Raw genomic sequence first — 18601 nt, 5'->3', positions numbered from 1 at the left:
TTATGGAAAAGAACGCATAAGCTACCGGAGATATGGTTCTATACAAAGAAAATAAACGGGCCAGGGACGTATGATGATAAATGGGATGAGGGGGATCAAATATTTCTGAGAGAATGAGACTATAGGAACATTAAAACAATGAGACACCCCCATTGCAAAATAGCTTCCCCTTTTTGTAGGGGGTATGCTTGCTGCTATAATAATATAATGGTCAGGTGTGTGTGTGTGTGTGTGGTTATCTTCTTTTTTCCACACGAAGATCTGAGAGATCTTCGCACTCTGCTGCCGCTCCGGTTGCAAGCACAGATGAGGTGCAGCAGTAGGTTATTATAGCCTGTGGAAGAGAAGGTCTTTTAAAAAAAGAACACCCCGTCTACGGCAGGTTAACGATAGCATAACACGGAGCAAGAACAGTTGGAAACAGAGCTCACATTAGGAATCGATCATACTGTAGACATTAGTGGCCCAACCATCCACCTTATGGCAATGTCTTTAGTGACTGGTTAGCGGTTGCAGGCCATGCCTGCAACAAAGAAAACCCACTAAAGCCCGGTGGATCGATCGAGAAAGCAAGCGCAGCACCACACGAAAGTCACGATGATGGAGGATAATGCCAGTTTAGAACCGGGGAACACTTGTACTAGCAATTGTAGCGAAACATACATACAACATATACTGGGGGAGCGTTAGAATGAGCAACAGAACAGGGTGTAGCGAACCGTGTGTACCAAGACGGTCACGCATTATTAACAACATAAAACACATTAAAAGTAAATTGAGAAGAAGCAAGAGCATTCAAATACGTACCCCACCCCCGGACAGCAAAAAAAAAACAAACACATAGCAAAACTTCTTTCCGCATGTTTCTAAGGGAAGGTAAAGCATTAATGGTACTACCATTACCTAATGCGAGAGTAGCAAAGGCAAAACACTGGATGGAAAGCTTAATAAAAGTAACGCCCGGTAACGGTACCGATCCCCGAAGGTTCATGAACAGCTCATCGTCGAACGAAACACACAGGAAAAGCCACCTTAAAATGGTGGTTGCATGAACACCGGACGCGCGTCGGTCGGAAGTGAAAGGCGGAAGAGAATGGAACTCTTGTGTGTGTGTGTGTGAATAAATTGTGTTACGGAAAGAAATGAACCCCCGGCCGTGTTCTGATAGTCTGAACAACTCCTCTCGAAACATCTTTCGCGACGGTCCGAATCTGGTGTACCAAGAACCTTCCAGTGCTGGCGTGGATTTCAAAACGGAACAGAAGTCTGAGGGAACTTCTCCACCCAAGACAGCTGTCGCGACAAACACAACTGGGACTTTATAGAACTTATATAGTTCCAGTACCCGCATACGCCTCTGAGGCATGGACGCTGTCCAAAACTGACGTGCCGCGTTCGAGAGAAATATGCTCAGAAGGATTTTTGGCCTCGTATGTGAGGAAGGACGATAGAGCAGTCACTAAAATGAAGAGCTCTATGAACTGTACCGCGAACTCACTGACGCACTGCGAATTAAACTCGCCAAGCTCTGTTGGTCTGGTCACGTCATGAGAATGACTCCGGAGGACCCAGCTTGTAATGTCCTTTTAGGTTGTCCACATGGTCAGAGATGGAGTGGTAGGTCCAATTTGAGATGGAGCGATGGTGTTGTTGTATCTGTCAGAAAGGTCGAGGTATAATGGATTAGCTGACGACATCGCTGACGACCGTCAGCGGTTTAGATTACTCCTGCAGCAGGCCAAGACCGCGTAGCGGTTGTTCCACCGGTTAAGTAAGTAAGTAAGCTTGCGTGGATACTCTGAGGCATGGCAGTCTGTCCAATGTTATCGAAGCCCTGTTAGCCGAGTGGCGAAACGAACACGCTCAGAAGACATCAGGATGACACTAGAAGATCCATCTCGTGAAGCCTGTTTCAGGTTGTTCACATGGACAGAGGAGACATGATTGACCCAAATTGAGGCGAAATGATGACGTAGATGCGACCAGAGTTCGGTAAATGGAATGGAGTTTCGGTGGGCAGAATGATATCGGACAATCCTGCCCGTAAAGTTTTTTTTAGGTTGATGGACATGGACACACGGATGGACGAGCATGTAGTAGACCCACATGGAGATGGGGAGTGATGGCTGAATATCCGGCTATGGGTAAATAAAATCACAGAAAGCAGAAATAGTAGGCCTAGACCTTTTGAAGTTGTTGTGCCGATAAAGAAGAAGTCCTCGTGGACTAGTTCACCATGGAGTCCACTCAACAATACCCAAGTGTATGAATTATTTTGCACACAGTCAATTTATTCTAATTTTAAAATAGTGGAGCGCCAATTATCCGTTCCTTCGGAAGCTGACAACAACAACCAATCAGACACCCGGATATTCGGGACACCGCACGGGTAGTGTAAAAGGTTCACAACAAGATTTACAAACGATGGTAAGTTTCTTTCTTTCAAATCGTTCAAGCCCGAACGCCCGATTCGACACGCTGCACCTTTTTCGCTTCGTGGGCCATATATTGTTCTGCATTTATTCCAAATTTTCCGTTTTTCGTGACAACGGTGTTTGCGTGTGTGTGTCTTTCTCTCTTTCTCTCCTTATCCACCATAACCGACGTTTTGTTTCGTTTCTACCCTTTCTTACTTACTTATACACAATCTTCGACCAACAGACCCATCCGCGTGTATGGAGTGTGAGGAACCGAGGCTGTCATCAACGCATTCACTGTCTGCCTTCTGTGCCTTTTCCCCCTCCCCTCCTGCCACACCATTAGACTTACTCACTCGGAGGGGGGCTTACTGCTTCTTCCGTACTACATATTTTCGCCTTTCCTAACCTCAAACCATATACTACCTCGCGCCCGCATATGGTATACTTAATTTAACCTTAAAGTGGAAGCATGGACTGGATACGAGGAAAAGTTTGCGGGGGTGGGAGAGGGGAGTGTTCGTTTTGTTTTTGTTATGTTAACAAGTACGTTTCCTTTTCGTTTGTTGTAAAACGAGGACAGCGAAACACCAACAAAAAAACACGGAAGTTTCAATTAGTGAACAGAATGTCGATTATGAAACGTAAGTAAGGAAATAAAATAAAATTATAACATAAATATTGCTGTTTGTTGTTTTTTTTGTTGCTTCTTTTCTCGCTACCATCTTCGGTTCGTTCTGCGTTCTTCGGGTTTTTTGTTTGTTTGTTTGAAATTATCTCAGAATGTAGTATGCTGCTACTTTTCCACTTTCAAATCAATGTTTTATATTTTGTTAGAATAGCTTCTCTTCTATAGATTATCCGTTACGGCTTCTTATTTGCTCTCTTATCCGTTTCGTTTCTATGATTCCATTTTTACTATGAACCTATGAACATACTCTTGTTTTTTTTTTCTTCTTTTACTATGTTTGCTTCACTTTTCCCTCTTGTGTTATACCTCTCCTGTCCCTATATAATAATAGAACTGTCGTAGACCGAACAGATGGAAGGGAAATAAAAATAAACAAAATATGCGTAATGTACTTTTCTCTCCCGCTTTCTTTTGCGCACCTTTTCTTCTATTTCCCTTTTTTATAATCTTTCGCTTGTTTCGTGTTTAATAAACTTATTGAGTACAGATTTTCTAATTCATTTCACTCTTGTACACGGCGCGCACCATAGGAGGGTTTTAGTGTTCAGTTCTCCATACCTTCGATTCGCCGCCATATCCTTTACTGCTCGAAACCTACACCACCACCACCACCACCACACATCTCGTTGTAGATTCAATTGCATTCCAGCTATTAGTAGTATTCGCGCTGTTCTGGAGCATGAGGCGCTGAGAAAACGATGCCGGAAACAACGGCGGAAGGTGAGGAGATGGGAAACCACACAGACGGATGGTGCCTCGCAAGGCTCTGAGAGACTGCACAGCAGCAGCACACCATGGAACAGAATAATGATAAATGCTTAATGGGTTTGTGCGCGCTTGTTGCTGCTACATCATGCGTTAATATATTAAATCGAACACTTTCGAATAATCTATACGGTGGGGAAGGAAATCTTAAATAAAAAAAAGCTTGTCCTTCCACGCTTTTCCACCTCCATGCGCACACGCCAACCAACTATACCCAATTCCTATTTTCATTTGTCTTTACAAATGTGTGTGTGTGTGTTTTTGTTTTTGTTTTCCAAGCCCCACCTCCAAAAATATAGTCTCACCAGAAGAATGTATTTTACACAACTGTCCCAAAACAATTGTAAAACATCTATTAGCCACAGACATCAATGTAGGACCGTATAAATATATAAATATATACACACACGCGCGCGCAATACAGTCGGAAACAATATCAAGGTATACAAAACATTTTACACAAAAAAAAACTCACAATAAACCGATTGCACATAAACGCTTCCACAAAACGTCAATAATAACCGTAATTTGGATGCATGAAACTATTGCTTACGACAAAAAAAACCCCACAACAGAACGTATAAATGCACCGGGAGGTTAGAGGTCGGTTATTTTAAACTGGGTTTTTTACCTCACAATCTGTCCAATCTGTTATTTAAATGTAAAGCAACTGATACAAACCAGTACAACACACATACACATGAGATTAAGCTAATTGGTGGTTAACTACCAGCACACATTTGTAACACATAAATTCGTTTTTGCTTTTGCTTTTGGGACATTCCGGGGCCACATTAGTGTACGGGGATTAGTTGTCCCAAATAGCTGTCTGTTTCTATTTCGATTACGAACGGAAGAATGTGCTTGAAGAAGTAAGAACCCTCGTCCGTGTGTATTGAATTGTGTTTAAGAGGAAGGAAAGCATATCGAAATAAGGACTCTTGAGCAGAAAACAGGACGTTTATATGCGAGCGATCATGTGCGCACGTGTGTTGGGTGTGTGTGTGTGTGCATATATAAATATAAATATGTTTAATTGAGGGCTTCCGGGTTCTGCCTAATCTTAGCCGCGTTGTTGTCCTATCTTTTCGTATTTGGGTGGTGGCGGTGACAGATTAATTGTCAACGAACGATCATTTCCCTTCTCTTCTGGGGTTAACAACGCCCTCTTACTTTCACTTTCCAACTGATTTTTGTCTGAATGATTGAATTTTGGGAGGTCTTTCCTTCTTTTCTATCGTTTACCGATCTTTTCTCGCTTTGTGCACGATCACGATCTTTGCGCATTCTTCTTCACGATCAGTACACGGACGCGCTTGTTGGATGTGTGTGTGTGTGTGTGGGATTGTTTTTTTTGTTGTTACTATTGCGTACACATTCTCTCTGTCTTATTTTCGTGTGGCCCTGTCCTACATGGTTCGGTTCACTGCGTCACATTCGATTCAATTGGGACAGGGATGTGGTGTACGGTGAGATGGACACACAAAACCAAGCTATATAGATCATCCTCTGCTTTTTTACCCTGCGTGCCTTCTCCCACGTGCCTTTTTGAGCCCCCATTCCCATGAGTTACCTTCCTCCAAATGATTGCACCTTAAAATAAGGGGTGTTTTGTTGTTGCTCATTCCATTGACGAGAACTTGCGAGAGAAATGCGAAATGTTCGCGTCCTATTAATTCTGGCAGCGGTTTATGGAGGAACGAATTGCCAACGATGTTGGGGTTTCTACTGTTCAACGGTACCGGCAGATTTGAGCAGCGTGAGTTCCTTATCCTTCGCTTGCACCACCGTGCGCCAGTGGATGTCCTGCTCGATCACCTTCGCCTCGAGGTTTTTCAGCATGTTTTCCTGTGTGGGAAAAGGACGTTAAATGAGTTGTTCATCGCAGCTACTGGTGCTGAAGCGGCCATCAACAAACGCTACCTACCGTATCGGCTATGATAGTCTTATACTGATCTACGGTTTGCTGCATCTGCTCGTACCGCAGCGCCATCGCTTGCTGATCGTCCTCGGAGCCACTATCGCTGGTCGCACCGTTCTTGTTCGTGATCACGACACCGTCGTTGCTGTGTTCGTGTAAACTACTATTAACGCTGTTGTTATTGGTATTAAGATTATTATTAGCGATTATATTGCTGCTACTGTTAATCCTACTGCTGTCACTGTTGCTGTTGGCGGTGCCAGAGCTTTGCTCTGGGTGGCTGTTCGTGACCACCGCGTTTGTATTGCCGCCACCGGTGGTACTACTGCTGTCGTTTGCGGTACTGTTGGTGGGGTGCGGCGTCCGCTGCAGGCTCTCGTACTGCTCCTTGATGCAACCGACCGTTGCCTCGAGCCAGCTCTGGAAGTCGGTGGCATCGACGGGCAGGGCCGACACCACACCGGTCGGCTGCAGCAGCTGCACCAGCAGATCCTTCATCCGGTTTTGCTCCTCCAGCACCACCTTACCGACGTCCACCTTTTCCGCACTACTGTTGATCAGCTTCTGTTGCTGCTCCTAAGAACCGAGTGCGATGGGGAGGGAGAAAACAAAACAGAAACATAACACAGCACTCGTTAGTACAGATCTCACTTCAGCTTTACGTTACATCAGTTCGTGATGAAGATGCGCAAAATGCCCGCAAACTCCCCCATGTTCTTTTTTTTTCGATGGGGATGAGGCCAACGCCACTAGGGAGTTGTTTGGCCCATCTCCCATTTTGGACAACACACATCTATCACTTACAACATTCTTCGTACCCGCTATCGCTGGCGTTGCTGGTGTCTGTCCTCGTCGGCGTTCGGCATCTTGCAATGCCTCCACCAACTTCCAGTTTTTCGTACGCAAATTCTACGCACGATTTGCGGGGCGAGGAGGGTTTTTTTAGATTTCATTTGCCAAACACCACGTGGCAAACAAATTTCCCAACCAGTAGCAAAAGTGGAAAGGCAATGCATGATGGTGCCGGTTGTAGGTGGTGGTTGTGATGGTAAAAGGAACAAGTGGACGCAGAAGATCATTCCAAAATAAGTTGGATTGCGCGGTAGGGTGTTATTGTTGCACATTTAGGTGGTGTACCGTTTGCGTGTCAATCGATTTGTTGTTTGTGTGTTGTTAAGATCAAATAGTCAATAGACAACGGAAGCAACGGGACACAAACGCGCGTGCAATTAGAGCAAGAACGAAAGAAAAGAAGAAGAAAAAACAAATTCAACGTAAACGGACATGCTAAAAAGCAAATGAATGTTTTTTCTTAAGCTGTAGTAGGTAGGAACTGTCGTTTAACTGTACAACATGCTGATGGTCGTTTTGTGCAACATTGCCTTTCACACGGGTGCGCTTAAACTAAATGGGTAGGGGTAGTGGTACGGGATTATTTGGCACAGTTCAGTCATTTGAAAAAATGCTGGATTAAGCAATTTTTTTTACATGGAATCAAATTCAGTGTTCAAACCAACCGCTAAGAACATATGTATCACTCCATCGCTTCGTCATTATTGCAGGACAGAAAAATTGCACCGGCAGAATTTGCAGAAAAATTGCACTTCTAGCAACATTTTCTGTCTAACTACCCCTTTCTTGCGGCAAAACATGCCGTAAAACGTGCTGTTGACGCAAACCTTCTTATAGTTAAGTTTAATTTTCAATGATTAAAGATTTTTCCCGTTACTAAATTACACGAATATGAATATTCGAGCACATATGTAATGTTAAGAAAGCCGAACGAATCAACAGTTCATAAACAATCAATCGAACAAAAGGTGTTATACTTGCTATATATGACAATGTTACGCATAGCTACACTGTTATATAGTGCGATGATCATTAGTGAGATCTTGAAACAAAAAAATCAATATTAAGCAGGTTTTGCAGTAAAGTATATGATTACAGACTTTCAAACACACACACACACACACACACACACATATGAAATTTTTTTATTACATTACAGTGCAACACCGTTTATCCGGGATACAGTTCAATCAGGAGGAATACATATCAACTTGAATTGTAAGTGATACTCAACAATGATATACTCAAATAAAACCCAAGGATTTCCTTTATAATTTTTGACTACAAACTGACACAACATTGTATACTACAATTCAAACAGTGAAACAAATTCAGATCTCAACATACTATATAGAGTAGTATACGCCACCAAAAACCTTTCATCAGTGGTGTACAAATATCCGGGACATGAGTCGAATATCGGAAAAAAGTGATGCACTGTTAAATTATACATTAAACAGAGCACAGAACGAATAATGAACCAGACACACAGAGTAATTCGCCTTTATGTTAAGAAAAGCCACTAGAAAACCATCACAGTGCAGTGGTTAATGAGTAGTCTAAAGAAAATAGAGGACAAAGGGAACAACATAGCATGGACAGTAAGAGCAGACCCAAGCAACGGTTTCGCCGCTTCTTGACTTACATCATTCTTTTGTCGTTGCTCTTCGAGCTGCTTCTGCAACTGTTCCTCCTTCGCCTTCAGCTCGTTCGTCTGCTGTTTGTAGTCCGTCATCAGGCTCTTGCACTCGACCAGCTCGTTCCGGTAGACCTCGAGCTTCGATTTGGTAGAGTCTAAGGCATTCTGGAGGTTGCGGATTTCGACGCGGTTGCTTTCGTCCGCCTGGTTGGTGGCGTGTGCCGCAGCTGCGGCGGCCGATGCAGCCGCCACTGCCTGTTTTTGTTTCGCCTGTAGTTCAGCCTTTAGCTGGTCAATTTCGTAGCTCTGCTGCTGGCAGGTCTGACTCAGCTCATCCTTCTTGCTCAGCTCCAGTCGCAGCTGGCGTAAATCGTTCTCGTAGGCAGTTAATTCTACAGATTGAGAAAGAGAGAAAGAGAGAGAAAGAGAGAGGGAGAGAGAGAGACATAGAGAGAGAAAGAGGGAGAGAGAATTAATATAGTATAAGGTACAACGGTTCGAGAGTTCGGCGTAACGAGCACGCGTGTTATCATAAGCCGTTGCAATCAGCTGACCCTTACTCACCCTGTACACGCTGTCTCATGAGCTCCTCATTGTTGTGTAATAAAATTTCGAACTCAGTCTTTTTCTTCATCATTTCCTGTGGAGGTGGAAAAAGCGCATGTAAATTATTCTAACCAAACGTTATCAATTTGCAACATAAAGCGATAGATTGCAATCTTGCCAGAGACACACAGATCGTTGAAGGTGATCCAGCATCACCGTTGTTGTGCCAGAGCAAGCTGTAATCGATCTGCCATCATCCGTACAACGAACTCGCAACTGACCTCCTCGGACTGTAGCTTTTCATTCAGCAGCTGGCTCTTGGCCATCAGCTCCTGCTGCAGTAACTGCAGATCGTTGTTCAGCTGCGCAATCGTTGCGCCATGATCCTGCATCGAGGCGTGCTCCTTGGACAGTTGAATATATTTTGCCTGCAGCTGCTGGAACTGTATCGACATCGCCTGCTTATCATTTGCCTGCTTGTCCTTGATCGAGTTCAGCTCCTGCGTCAGATTGTGAACCTCCTGCTTCTTGTTGTTCAACTCCTCCACGTACGCCTTGAGCACAGCTCCGGCCTGCATCTTCTCGCCGTTCAGCTCCTGGCGGAGTTCCTTCAGCTTGGCGTGCAGCCCAGCTGCCGCCTTCTGCTCCTCGAGCAGTGTCGCCTCCTTTTCCTGCAGCTGCTTCTTCAGCTTCTGCAGCGGATCGGACGGATCGTTCCATTCGGACGGATCCTTGGCCAGCGTATCCTGCTGTTTGTTCAGCAGGAAGTCGATCAGAATCTGGATATCGTTCCGCGGCAGATCCGCCTTGTTGAGGATGTTCACCAGCGAGTGCACGTTCGCAGCGTCGGCCATCTCCACCGCCAGCTCTTGCGTGATCAGCTCATTTTTCTTTCTCTTGTTCGATTTGTCCTTGTGTGCCGAACCGGCGCCAGATTTGTTATCAGCGTTTGTCTGCTTTTTCGCTTCAGCGACGTGCGCAGCATTTGCGGAATGATGATGATGTTGCTGATGATGGGCCTGCTGCTGCTGCTGCTGCGGCTCGGTAACGTTAGACGGTGCATTGTTCTTGGGGGACAGTTTCGATTGATGGTCCTTCTTGTTCTTATTTTGCTGACGCTGCTCCTTTGGTGTCTGCGTCTTTCCAACCTTGGTATCTTCCTCGTGTTTCTGCGTGGCGAAAAAGGTAAAATCACTTTAGCATACTAAAATGTTCCCGGAGAAAGAAACACATTAACCGCTATTTACCTGCTGACGTGCGATTTCCAATGCATCTTTCGGGTGTATTTCCGCAAAGTGATTCATCTCTGGCACGGTTTCTACCGACTTCACATGAACCGGCTCGGATTTGTTCACCAGAATGCCTCCAGCTGTCTTTTGCTTGTTTTTCTTACCACCTTGTTGTTTGTTATCTTTTTTCTAAAACGTGTACCATTAAATACATTAATAAAACTAATCATTATCACTACACTCTGCAGCTCTACCTACCTTATTTCCACCGGCATTATCACTCAGCGGAAATGCTTCAGTTTCTGCGTACTCCACCGTCAGATTTGTCGTCTGTATGACGCGCTTTTTAGCACCGTACGTCAGCGGATTGATCTCCTCCTCGAGTGGGCTTTCAGACGAATGGCCATCACTTTCCGGTTCTACCACCTCGACCCGCTGGTGCTGCTGCTGTTTCGCACCACGGTTCTTCTGGTTCTGGTTCGCATTGCCACCGGAATTCGTTTTCTTCGTCCGCTTGTTGGCCGACTCCTTGGTGGACTTGGTCGGCGGTCCCGACGAGGCCGGCGACGTTAAACCAAGTATCTTTTCGCGCATTTCACGCTTTTCCTTTAGCATCTCCTCAAACGATTTACCCTTGGGCAGAAAGCGGCTGATAAACAGCATCGACAGAAGGGAAAAGAACAGCACAATTACGATGAACGACAATGTAGTCAGATCCATTTTTGCATGATTTGCTGTACGCAGGCGTTCGGCGATGAAAGAGTGTTGCCTATCTGCGTTATCCTGTGTCTCCGGGACAAATGATTTTTGTGGCGCACGTTCAACACGATCTCCGAACCGAAAACTTTACTCCAAGCGTTCCTGTCTCGAATCAGTCAAATGAAGCTGTAAATATAGAAAGAAAAAAACCCCAATGATTAGAGTTGATGTGCGAAGAACTATAACAGTTAATTGTACACGATAGGGGTGATTGTGCACACGCGTCAACCGGTGGCTACCAGCAGAAATTAATAAAATACAAATGCTCCACTGCTGTGACGCTGGGTGCACATTTAGCCCAAACATTCCACCACCAAAACACAGAAGGGTTCGTCGATATGATACGCCAAACGGGGAGGCTACCACCATGCTGTTCTCTTCGTCCATTTATCGCCGTGCAATAAACTTCGAAACTGTCAGTGCGCGCCGAACGAAGTGGACAACACGCGTCAAAACAGTTGCCGACGTGGCATTCAACAGCAAACGGGCACGCTTACTTAATGATTTAAGACTATTCTGTCAGTTTTCCGGGTTGCTCAAGTGATCCTTGTACTTTGGCACCGGGGACGGGGAAGCAACACACACACACACACACACACACACACACACACACACACACTGCTGTCTCTGTTTATTTTTTAGGCCGGACTTCCCAGTAAGGCAATGGAATCGGAACTCTCGTTGATAAGTTTCACGCCTTTTGATTGAACGCACACAACAACCCTTTTCGCATTCGAACCGTCCAACGGGTTTGAATAGATCTTGATTGTCTTCTGGAGCAGCAGTTAGGCTTCTTGATGCTCCTTTGTTTAGCTGTTACTTAGCTTACACATTTCAGACCACTACCAAACATACGACCGACCCACTTTGATTCCGTGTGACGCGTGCAGATAGATCCCCCAATCTGGTGTAGATGACGATAAATGTCTCGCACACGGTTTGCTCATCACAGCAACCTCTGTGGAATGGTCCGGAATGGTGATCTGAATCAATTGATAAGACAGCTTTACCGCAATTAGTTGTACCTCAGCAAGCGCAAATTTGCACAGGTTTTACTAAAGACAGAGAGTGCTGCAGCAAGTGAAGCGTTCTGAACAACGTTGTCCATCAGAGTTGGTAGTTGAGTCGTGGTGGCAACAAACCTCTCAAGCATCTTGTTTTGTCTTTCTTTTTCTACTATAGCGCGGCTTAAAATTCTCTTGCTCACTATGGGCAACACATCCGCCGGTACGCATTGTTATTTCTTCCGGTAGCTGTACGAACAACGCTAGATCTACTGGCAAGAAGGTTCGAATTTCTACAAGATCAACCTTTTGTTGTTGTTAGCTTTTCATATTGAAGTTTGATTTAGCAACACACAACTTTGGGCACAATCAACGTGTCATAAAGATGTGACCGTGTTCATCTTCACACTCGCACTGTTCGCTTGCAAAACCAAGTGCACCAACCCCTTCCTATCACTGATGGGGTTTTCGTGTAGTTAGGCCCATTCGAATAGAGGTCGCGCTCACCCGGTTCCCCGTTACCACCGATATTGTTTGCGCGTAGGGTGGTGCGTGCTGGCGTACCCGCGCGCGTTGCTTTTTTTTAATAACTGCCAACAATGATTTCTTATCGCGCAGAGCAGAAGAAAACCCAGCCACATAAAGGCACGGCGCAAGAAGCAGAGATGGCTGACCGAAAATGGAGGTGTGCCGTGAAACTACGAAGGGTTTTTTTTTCAGAGAAGCGCGCGCGAGAAAGCAGGGCTTTATCAAGCTATTCCTTTATGAATGAGCTGGCTATCAGCAGCGTTAGCAAGTGCGTGGCTCGACCGAAATGGACGATCTTGTTGCTGCTGTTGATGGAACCCTCCAGCATAGTCAGTGTCGACCGATAACAGATAAAACCGTGTGTTTGTTTGTCGTCGGGACGCTTACAGCAGGCCACAGTTTGATCGGGCAATTGACTTTGGGGATTTAGCTGGTGGACAACATGAACCGAACTCGTGATAAGACGCGATGCGTTGCATAATTCCAGCCCACATGCAAAGCGTGTCGATTTGTTGGCTTGAGGTTCATTTCACAATTTCGAAGGCTTGAAAAATCGTCCACATTCTGATTGATATGACATCCAAGGAAGCGGTCACAACTGCAAGTGAGAGGAATTTTAAAAAGCAATGGTTGTACGCCGTTTTATCGAACGCCGCGCACTAAATCAATCAACGCCTTTTGCCCCACCGCTCGGTCGGCACGCTTTTGATGTGTTTGCGAAGGGAAAATCAATGCGGTGTGACCATTGACGAATTTCTCACCAACGCACCAGGCCAATTCATTTAGGAAGGGGATGGTCCCAACTTTTACCCGTAGTCGTACATTTCCGCTCTCGTTTTTGTTGTTCTTGTTGTTGGTTCCCTCGGAATCGAAAAAAAAAAATAAATTTGATACACCGGCCGGCAGGAAGTGAGTGGAAATGTGTTTTAATAATCACAAGAAAAAATAAGTTAATTACTAGTTCGTTGTTTTGTGGTCTCTATTTCGCTTGGATATGCCGCGCGCGTTCTCAGCTTTCTTTGGATGTCGTTTCGAAAAACACACCTCCCCAACGAAACAATGGAAGTGTATGAAACGAACCGGCAACGTCGAAGGCACGGAGGCAACAGGCGCGTCCGGGCGCGTCGCACCAACGGTGATCGTACAGAGAGAAGGATCGTTTCGCAGCGTAAGTGCCACGTGCAACTGCAGTACTGATGGTTGGTGCAGCATTTTAGCGGGGAAAGAATATGGTTAACTAAACACAGGCACATTTTCGCTTGTGCAATCCGAAACATTCGCGCTGCACAACCTTCACCTATTCCAGTGGTTGGCAAACCTGCTGTTGCTGGCTGAAGTGGGCTGGAGAGACTTTAATAAGTGTGGAATTTTTTTCGTCTTTATGTCGGCAAATTTATCCTAGCAAAGTCAAAGAGCTAAGCATATCATTAAACTAACAACATTCAGGAAATGTTAAAAAATATAAACACAAAAATATTGTAATAAAAAAAACAAAAATATATATACCAACCAAGCGATCAACGCAATGGACGCAACGGATTTACAAGAACCTCGAGATCTCAGAACCACAACAGATTTAGACGATCTACCGGAGCATCCGTCGTATCGATTTGTCGAGATGCATTGCCGACCACTGACATAAAACCCATCACGGCGCCTCAATTCGGAATCTGCCGTGGTCCAAAGGAAGGGGGCAAAACAAAGTAACGTGGCAGAAAGGAATCGTTACTTGCCAAGGGTCAAACAAGTTCTGCCCCTGCACGTACGGCAAAAGATGTTCCAGCGAAAAATGCAACCAACACAAACAAATTCGAGACAAAATGCAAGACAAACTCTACGGGGAAGTGCGTGGGGGCGTTCCGACGAATGCCCGGGGAAACCCTCTGAAGGTCACAGATCCTCGATTGCGACAAAACTGGTCCCGGTACGCGTAGAAAGGCATAAGTTGGGTGCAACTGGGATTGTGGGAAGGGATTTCTTCTTTTAATCAATGCCAACCGCAACTGTACCACAGCGTACAGCCAATATATACGAAAGAGAGAGAGAGAGAAAGGAGCGTATATAGAGAAACCTTCGGACATTAAAGGTGTACCACACCGTGGTCAACGATCGTCTTCCCGCGGGACCAAGAAAGGAAGCAGCAAAACCAGTTACAAACCAGCGTACGAGTGTGTGTGCGTTGGTTCCGCGTTTGCTTTTCATGGTCGTTCGTTCCCTAGCGCAGATTGTGACGATCGCAGATAGTTCCAAACCCTGAAGCCACTGTGACTGCTGGCGGTGGATATTGGACGATTATCCCGCTGGTAAGCTCCACAAGCAAAACCGGGCCCGGTGCTGCAACTGCGTGATGTTCCAGCAGCAAGGGGTTGCCCATCAGCGCGATCGTGGATGCAATGCGAACAGGAACGCAGAACATGGTAGTAACGATAATGGTGGTATTACACGGCCCCACTCAGAGCACCGACACACGATCATTCGTCACGGAAAGATCATGGATAAGTTACGGCGCGTTGCATTCTATTATATATTATATGTGCATATATAGCGCATGTGTTTGTGAGTGTCGATCGGCTCGGTGGATGACGTACGCTCTGCTGCTGTCCGTCTGACAGTGGTCATAATCAAGAAATTATGGTCCTGCGTACAAGACTATGCATTACAATATGCTAAAAACCCTGAGACAACGAACCCAGAGAGAACTGAGCAGTTAAGTGTGATCGTTGCCAAGCCATAGCTGGGCGAAAACACGGTTGCCAGACAACCTTGTACACATCATCTTTGCTTCTTTGTTCTATCCATCTAGAGCCGTACTGAAAGTATTTCTTGAGGTTAAGAAGACACTAGGAATGATCATTTTAGTATCCGGATCAAACTTTCATTTAGTTGTTAACTGATATATATATATATACGACTCTTCTCCAAAAGCAATATGGTGGTACCATGCAATAGCTACAAGTTAATTCGCTTTGCAACCTCATGTTTCGTCACAGCCACGAACCGAAAGACTACAACGGGTGGATCTCTTAAGGCAAAAGCTAACCATCATCATTCTCCACCGTCTGGCCGTACTCCACGGAGTTCATTCGCGTCTCTTTAACTACTAGGCTAGAACAACCAATTACGAATTCAGCTACGGCGAGAGTCCCGACCTCGACGCGTAACGACCGCGGGACGTATGCGTGTGTGTGTGTGTGTAATAGCTCTTCTCTTAGAGTCTTCCCTCCCTATCCCCCTTCTTGACTCCGATCGCTTTTGCGCTTTCCACTTGGATCAAACTATTCGCTCGCAGAGCAGGCAGGCAGGCAGCATAACCACGCGCCTTCATGATGAGTTCATTCCATTTTCTCACTGTCTTATTCTCCCGCGTTGAAAAGAATTGGTCCACGTCGCCAGACCGGAGGCAATGTATGGCGAAGAAGCAGATACGAACCAACACAATCTCCCCCGTCAATTGGCAACTAAAATCTGGATCGAGGCGTACCGCCGCGAATGGTGCATATGTTGGAAGTGTCTCTATTGGACATCTATTCTCTATCCTATCCGCACATTCTTTGGCACTGTCTCAGGTGTGTTCCCCGTTTTCTTTTAGCCCTGTGGTCTGATGATCTGGTCTGGTGATCGATGAATTCGATGTTTCCTGAATCGTCTGCCAGGTTTACCTGTGGGTTTACCAATTAACATCTCATTTGATTCGATCATGTCCATGCGATCATTTAGAACGCCTTTCCTCGTTCTCGTTCGCACATTGTTTCAGTCACAGCCAGAGACCATTCGAACGCGCTATGATGAAATCCCCTAAAATCTTGGTTTTCTCGGCTGTTTTGAGCGCGCTGTCATCAAAATCGCCACAAAACATCATCATCGAAGTGCTCGGGAATTTTAGAACACTCTCATTTGCCGCGCTCCACACATTCTACCCATGCTTCTGTGGCTCTCTGATACCCCGGCCGCATCTTGAGACACGATCAAACCCAGACCGTTTTCTAATTTGCTTATTCAAGTGTCACTGACAAGTGAACAACAGCTACGGGCGAGGGAAGAGCGGTTCACACGTTCGACCGTGTCCATTTGCAAACGTCTCCCCCCACCACACGGGATGACCGGGCGGCCGGGTACACAATACCCATCATCTGCTGGTGGTAATGATGACGGTCCTTCGCGGGGGCCACACACAGCACTCACGCACTCGCATCGTGAATGTAATTCGGAAGCAGAATGGCAGTGCGCCGCTAGTATAGCAACACATTGTAATATATTTGGTGCGTCCCCATCCTAGAGGACCGGTCGCAACCGCACCGTGTGCGTGTGTTCGACCAAACCAAAACCCAAAGCTCATCTCTAGAACTCGGCACTTGCTGATAGGCTTTATAAACGCGGGGAGGGTAATCTATCCCCCCCCCTCCTCCTCCTCCCCTGCGTGTCGCATTAACGGGTAGGGAGACCGGGTAGGGAGACAGGGAAAACCTAGGAAAATCCACCATCCATCAGGGCGCGTTCTATTCAATTGTGTCTGGGGCGGCGGTTTAATCGGATCGTTTGTATGTGTATGTGTTTCCGAATGTTTCTGTGGCTCATAGACACATTTAAATGGATCGCATCAACGCACATCTATTTGTTTGTCCTTTGCATCTGTTAGCCGTGTTCCATTGTGCCAAAAAGGTCCAGTGTTTAGAATCCTTAAAAACAATAGATACAAAAAACTTAAATCAAGATTGCTGTGTTCGATTATTACTAGCCAAGTAATTAACCCTTCACATCACACAACCTTCATCACACCAACAGTATGGAAAACATTTTTATAAAATGTTTTTTTTTCTTTATGGTGATTTAACAATAGTTATCTCTTGCTACGCACACGCACACACTCGATGCCGCCGTATAAAAACACCTTTTTCTCATGCCGAAGGCGAAAGTTCCCAACAGGGGCTGCCGCATCTCACCTACTGGGATGCCAAGCAAACAAAAACCTTCCGCCTGCAGACTAGAGATCCACCCCAACCCCTAAATGCACTACTGCAACTGAGGAGGGGTGGGGAACTTGCTTCATAAGACCCGCCCTCTGCCTCATCTCATCAGCCACCCACCTAGCTATGGTCGACAAAGCAAAACGTTGTCCACGTAGCACTGTGGTTGGTGTGGTGTTTTTTTTTTTATTCGTGAGGTATGAATGTTTGACCGATCCGGAAGCGATTAATTTTGAGCAGTTTTCTGGTGGAAGACACAATGCCACTGAACAAGTGCAAATTTGACACCCTTCTTTTCGGGGTGCGAGAGAAATGGCAAATAAGTTACGCATCGCAGGTAAAAGTTATCCACTGTAGCATCCAGTGTGTGCATAGACAGGGGAACTCTCTTTGGTTGCTGCGATTAATGTGTTGTTCGATTGGACCTTTTTTTCTGTTACTGATTGTTCATTTTGTGTTCAGGTTCGAGTTCTTGTCATTTGTTTCGCTGAAGCGCACACGCACCCGTACGGCGGCGACTCATACCAAATCACAAAAAGGCACATACTCACACGCGCGCACACACACACATGCACACTAGGCGCGGGTTAACGGTAGATTGGATACCGAAAGTGAATACCTCTTTTTAGCTTCCTTGCTGTCACTAGCGGCCAAAAACCGATGCTAGATTAGAACTGGTCACTCGGTGAAAAATTCCAGCTGGCGGGATGCGTTGTAACCGGCGGCGGCTGCTGCTGCTGCTGCTGGCAAAATTATCCTTTCAAAGTAGGCACCACTACCACGTCCGCCGTTCTTGGGCAATGGTTCACAATCCCGGGTGTCCAGATACGGCCAAACCTGGCCCAAGTGTGTATGGGATGGGGAGGACACAGACCCCGGACGCCAACGTCACACTACACGGCACCAGAATGGAACGGATGCGAGAAGAGAACACACACGCGCACCGACACACACAAACACACACACTACGCACAAACCGGACCCGAGGGGCACGCACTCCGTGGCCTGGGCTGTGTAACAACGGAAAAAATGGAAAACCGAAAAAAAATGGCCTGGACACAAACGACGGCACGACGTCACACAAAAAAGCCCCAACCGGGATGTGGTAAACCGGATGGACCGAAAACGGGAAACCGATTTTCCGCAAAACGCACACACGCACCAAGAGACTTCCACGACGACAGCACGGAAACGAGTCGGCAGGCGTGTGAACGTGAATGTGAATCGAGCGAGTGACAAATTTCTCTGTAAATTGAACACGTAGGAACAGAATGGAGTGAAATTGA

General features: G+C 45.9%; 1 protein-coding gene across 1 annotated transcript; it reads right to left on the bottom strand.

Moving 5' to 3' along the window:
• Positions 1 to 5598: 5598 nt before the first annotated feature.
• On the bottom strand, positions 5599 to 10780 carry LOC128706710 (ribosome-binding protein 1). The gene is made up of 8 exons (XM_053801652.1): positions 10319 to 10780; positions 10079 to 10249; positions 9113 to 10000; positions 8850 to 8925; positions 8292 to 8677; positions 6599 to 6703; positions 5801 to 6370; positions 5599 to 5721 (listed from the first exon to the last, which is right to left on the bottom strand). Exons 1-8 carry the CDS (start codon positions 10778 to 10780, stop codon positions 5599 to 5601), a joined length of 2781 nt encoding a protein of 926 aa, XP_053657627.1.
• Positions 10781 to 18601: the final 7821 nt, after the last annotated feature.

This window comes from Anopheles marshallii, chromosome 2, assembly GCF_943734725.1.
Source record: "Anopheles marshallii chromosome 2, idAnoMarsDA_429_01, whole genome shotgun sequence".
Classification (NCBI taxonomy): Eukaryota; Metazoa; Arthropoda; class Insecta; order Diptera; family Culicidae; genus Anopheles; species Anopheles marshallii.
The sequence above is the reverse complement of the archived record's forward strand: the minus strand, read 5'-3'. Positions and strand labels throughout refer to the sequence as shown.

What these genes read in the sequence shown, in the direction of transcription:
- LOC128706710 (XM_053801652.1), bottom strand. Translation starts at nt 10,780, where the DNA reads ATGGATCTGACTACATTGTCGTTCATCGTAATTGTGCTGTTCTTTTCC. An exon ending in ATAATGCCGGTGGAAATAAG is followed by an intron (nt 10,250 to 10,318) that starts GTAGGTAGAGCT and finishes TACACGTTTTAG; the next exon opens with AAAAAAGATAACAAACAACA. An exon ending in AGACTATCATAGCCGATACG is followed by an intron (nt 5,722 to 5,800) that starts GTAGGTAGCGTT and finishes TTTCCCACACAG; the next exon opens with GAAAACATGCTGAAAAACCT.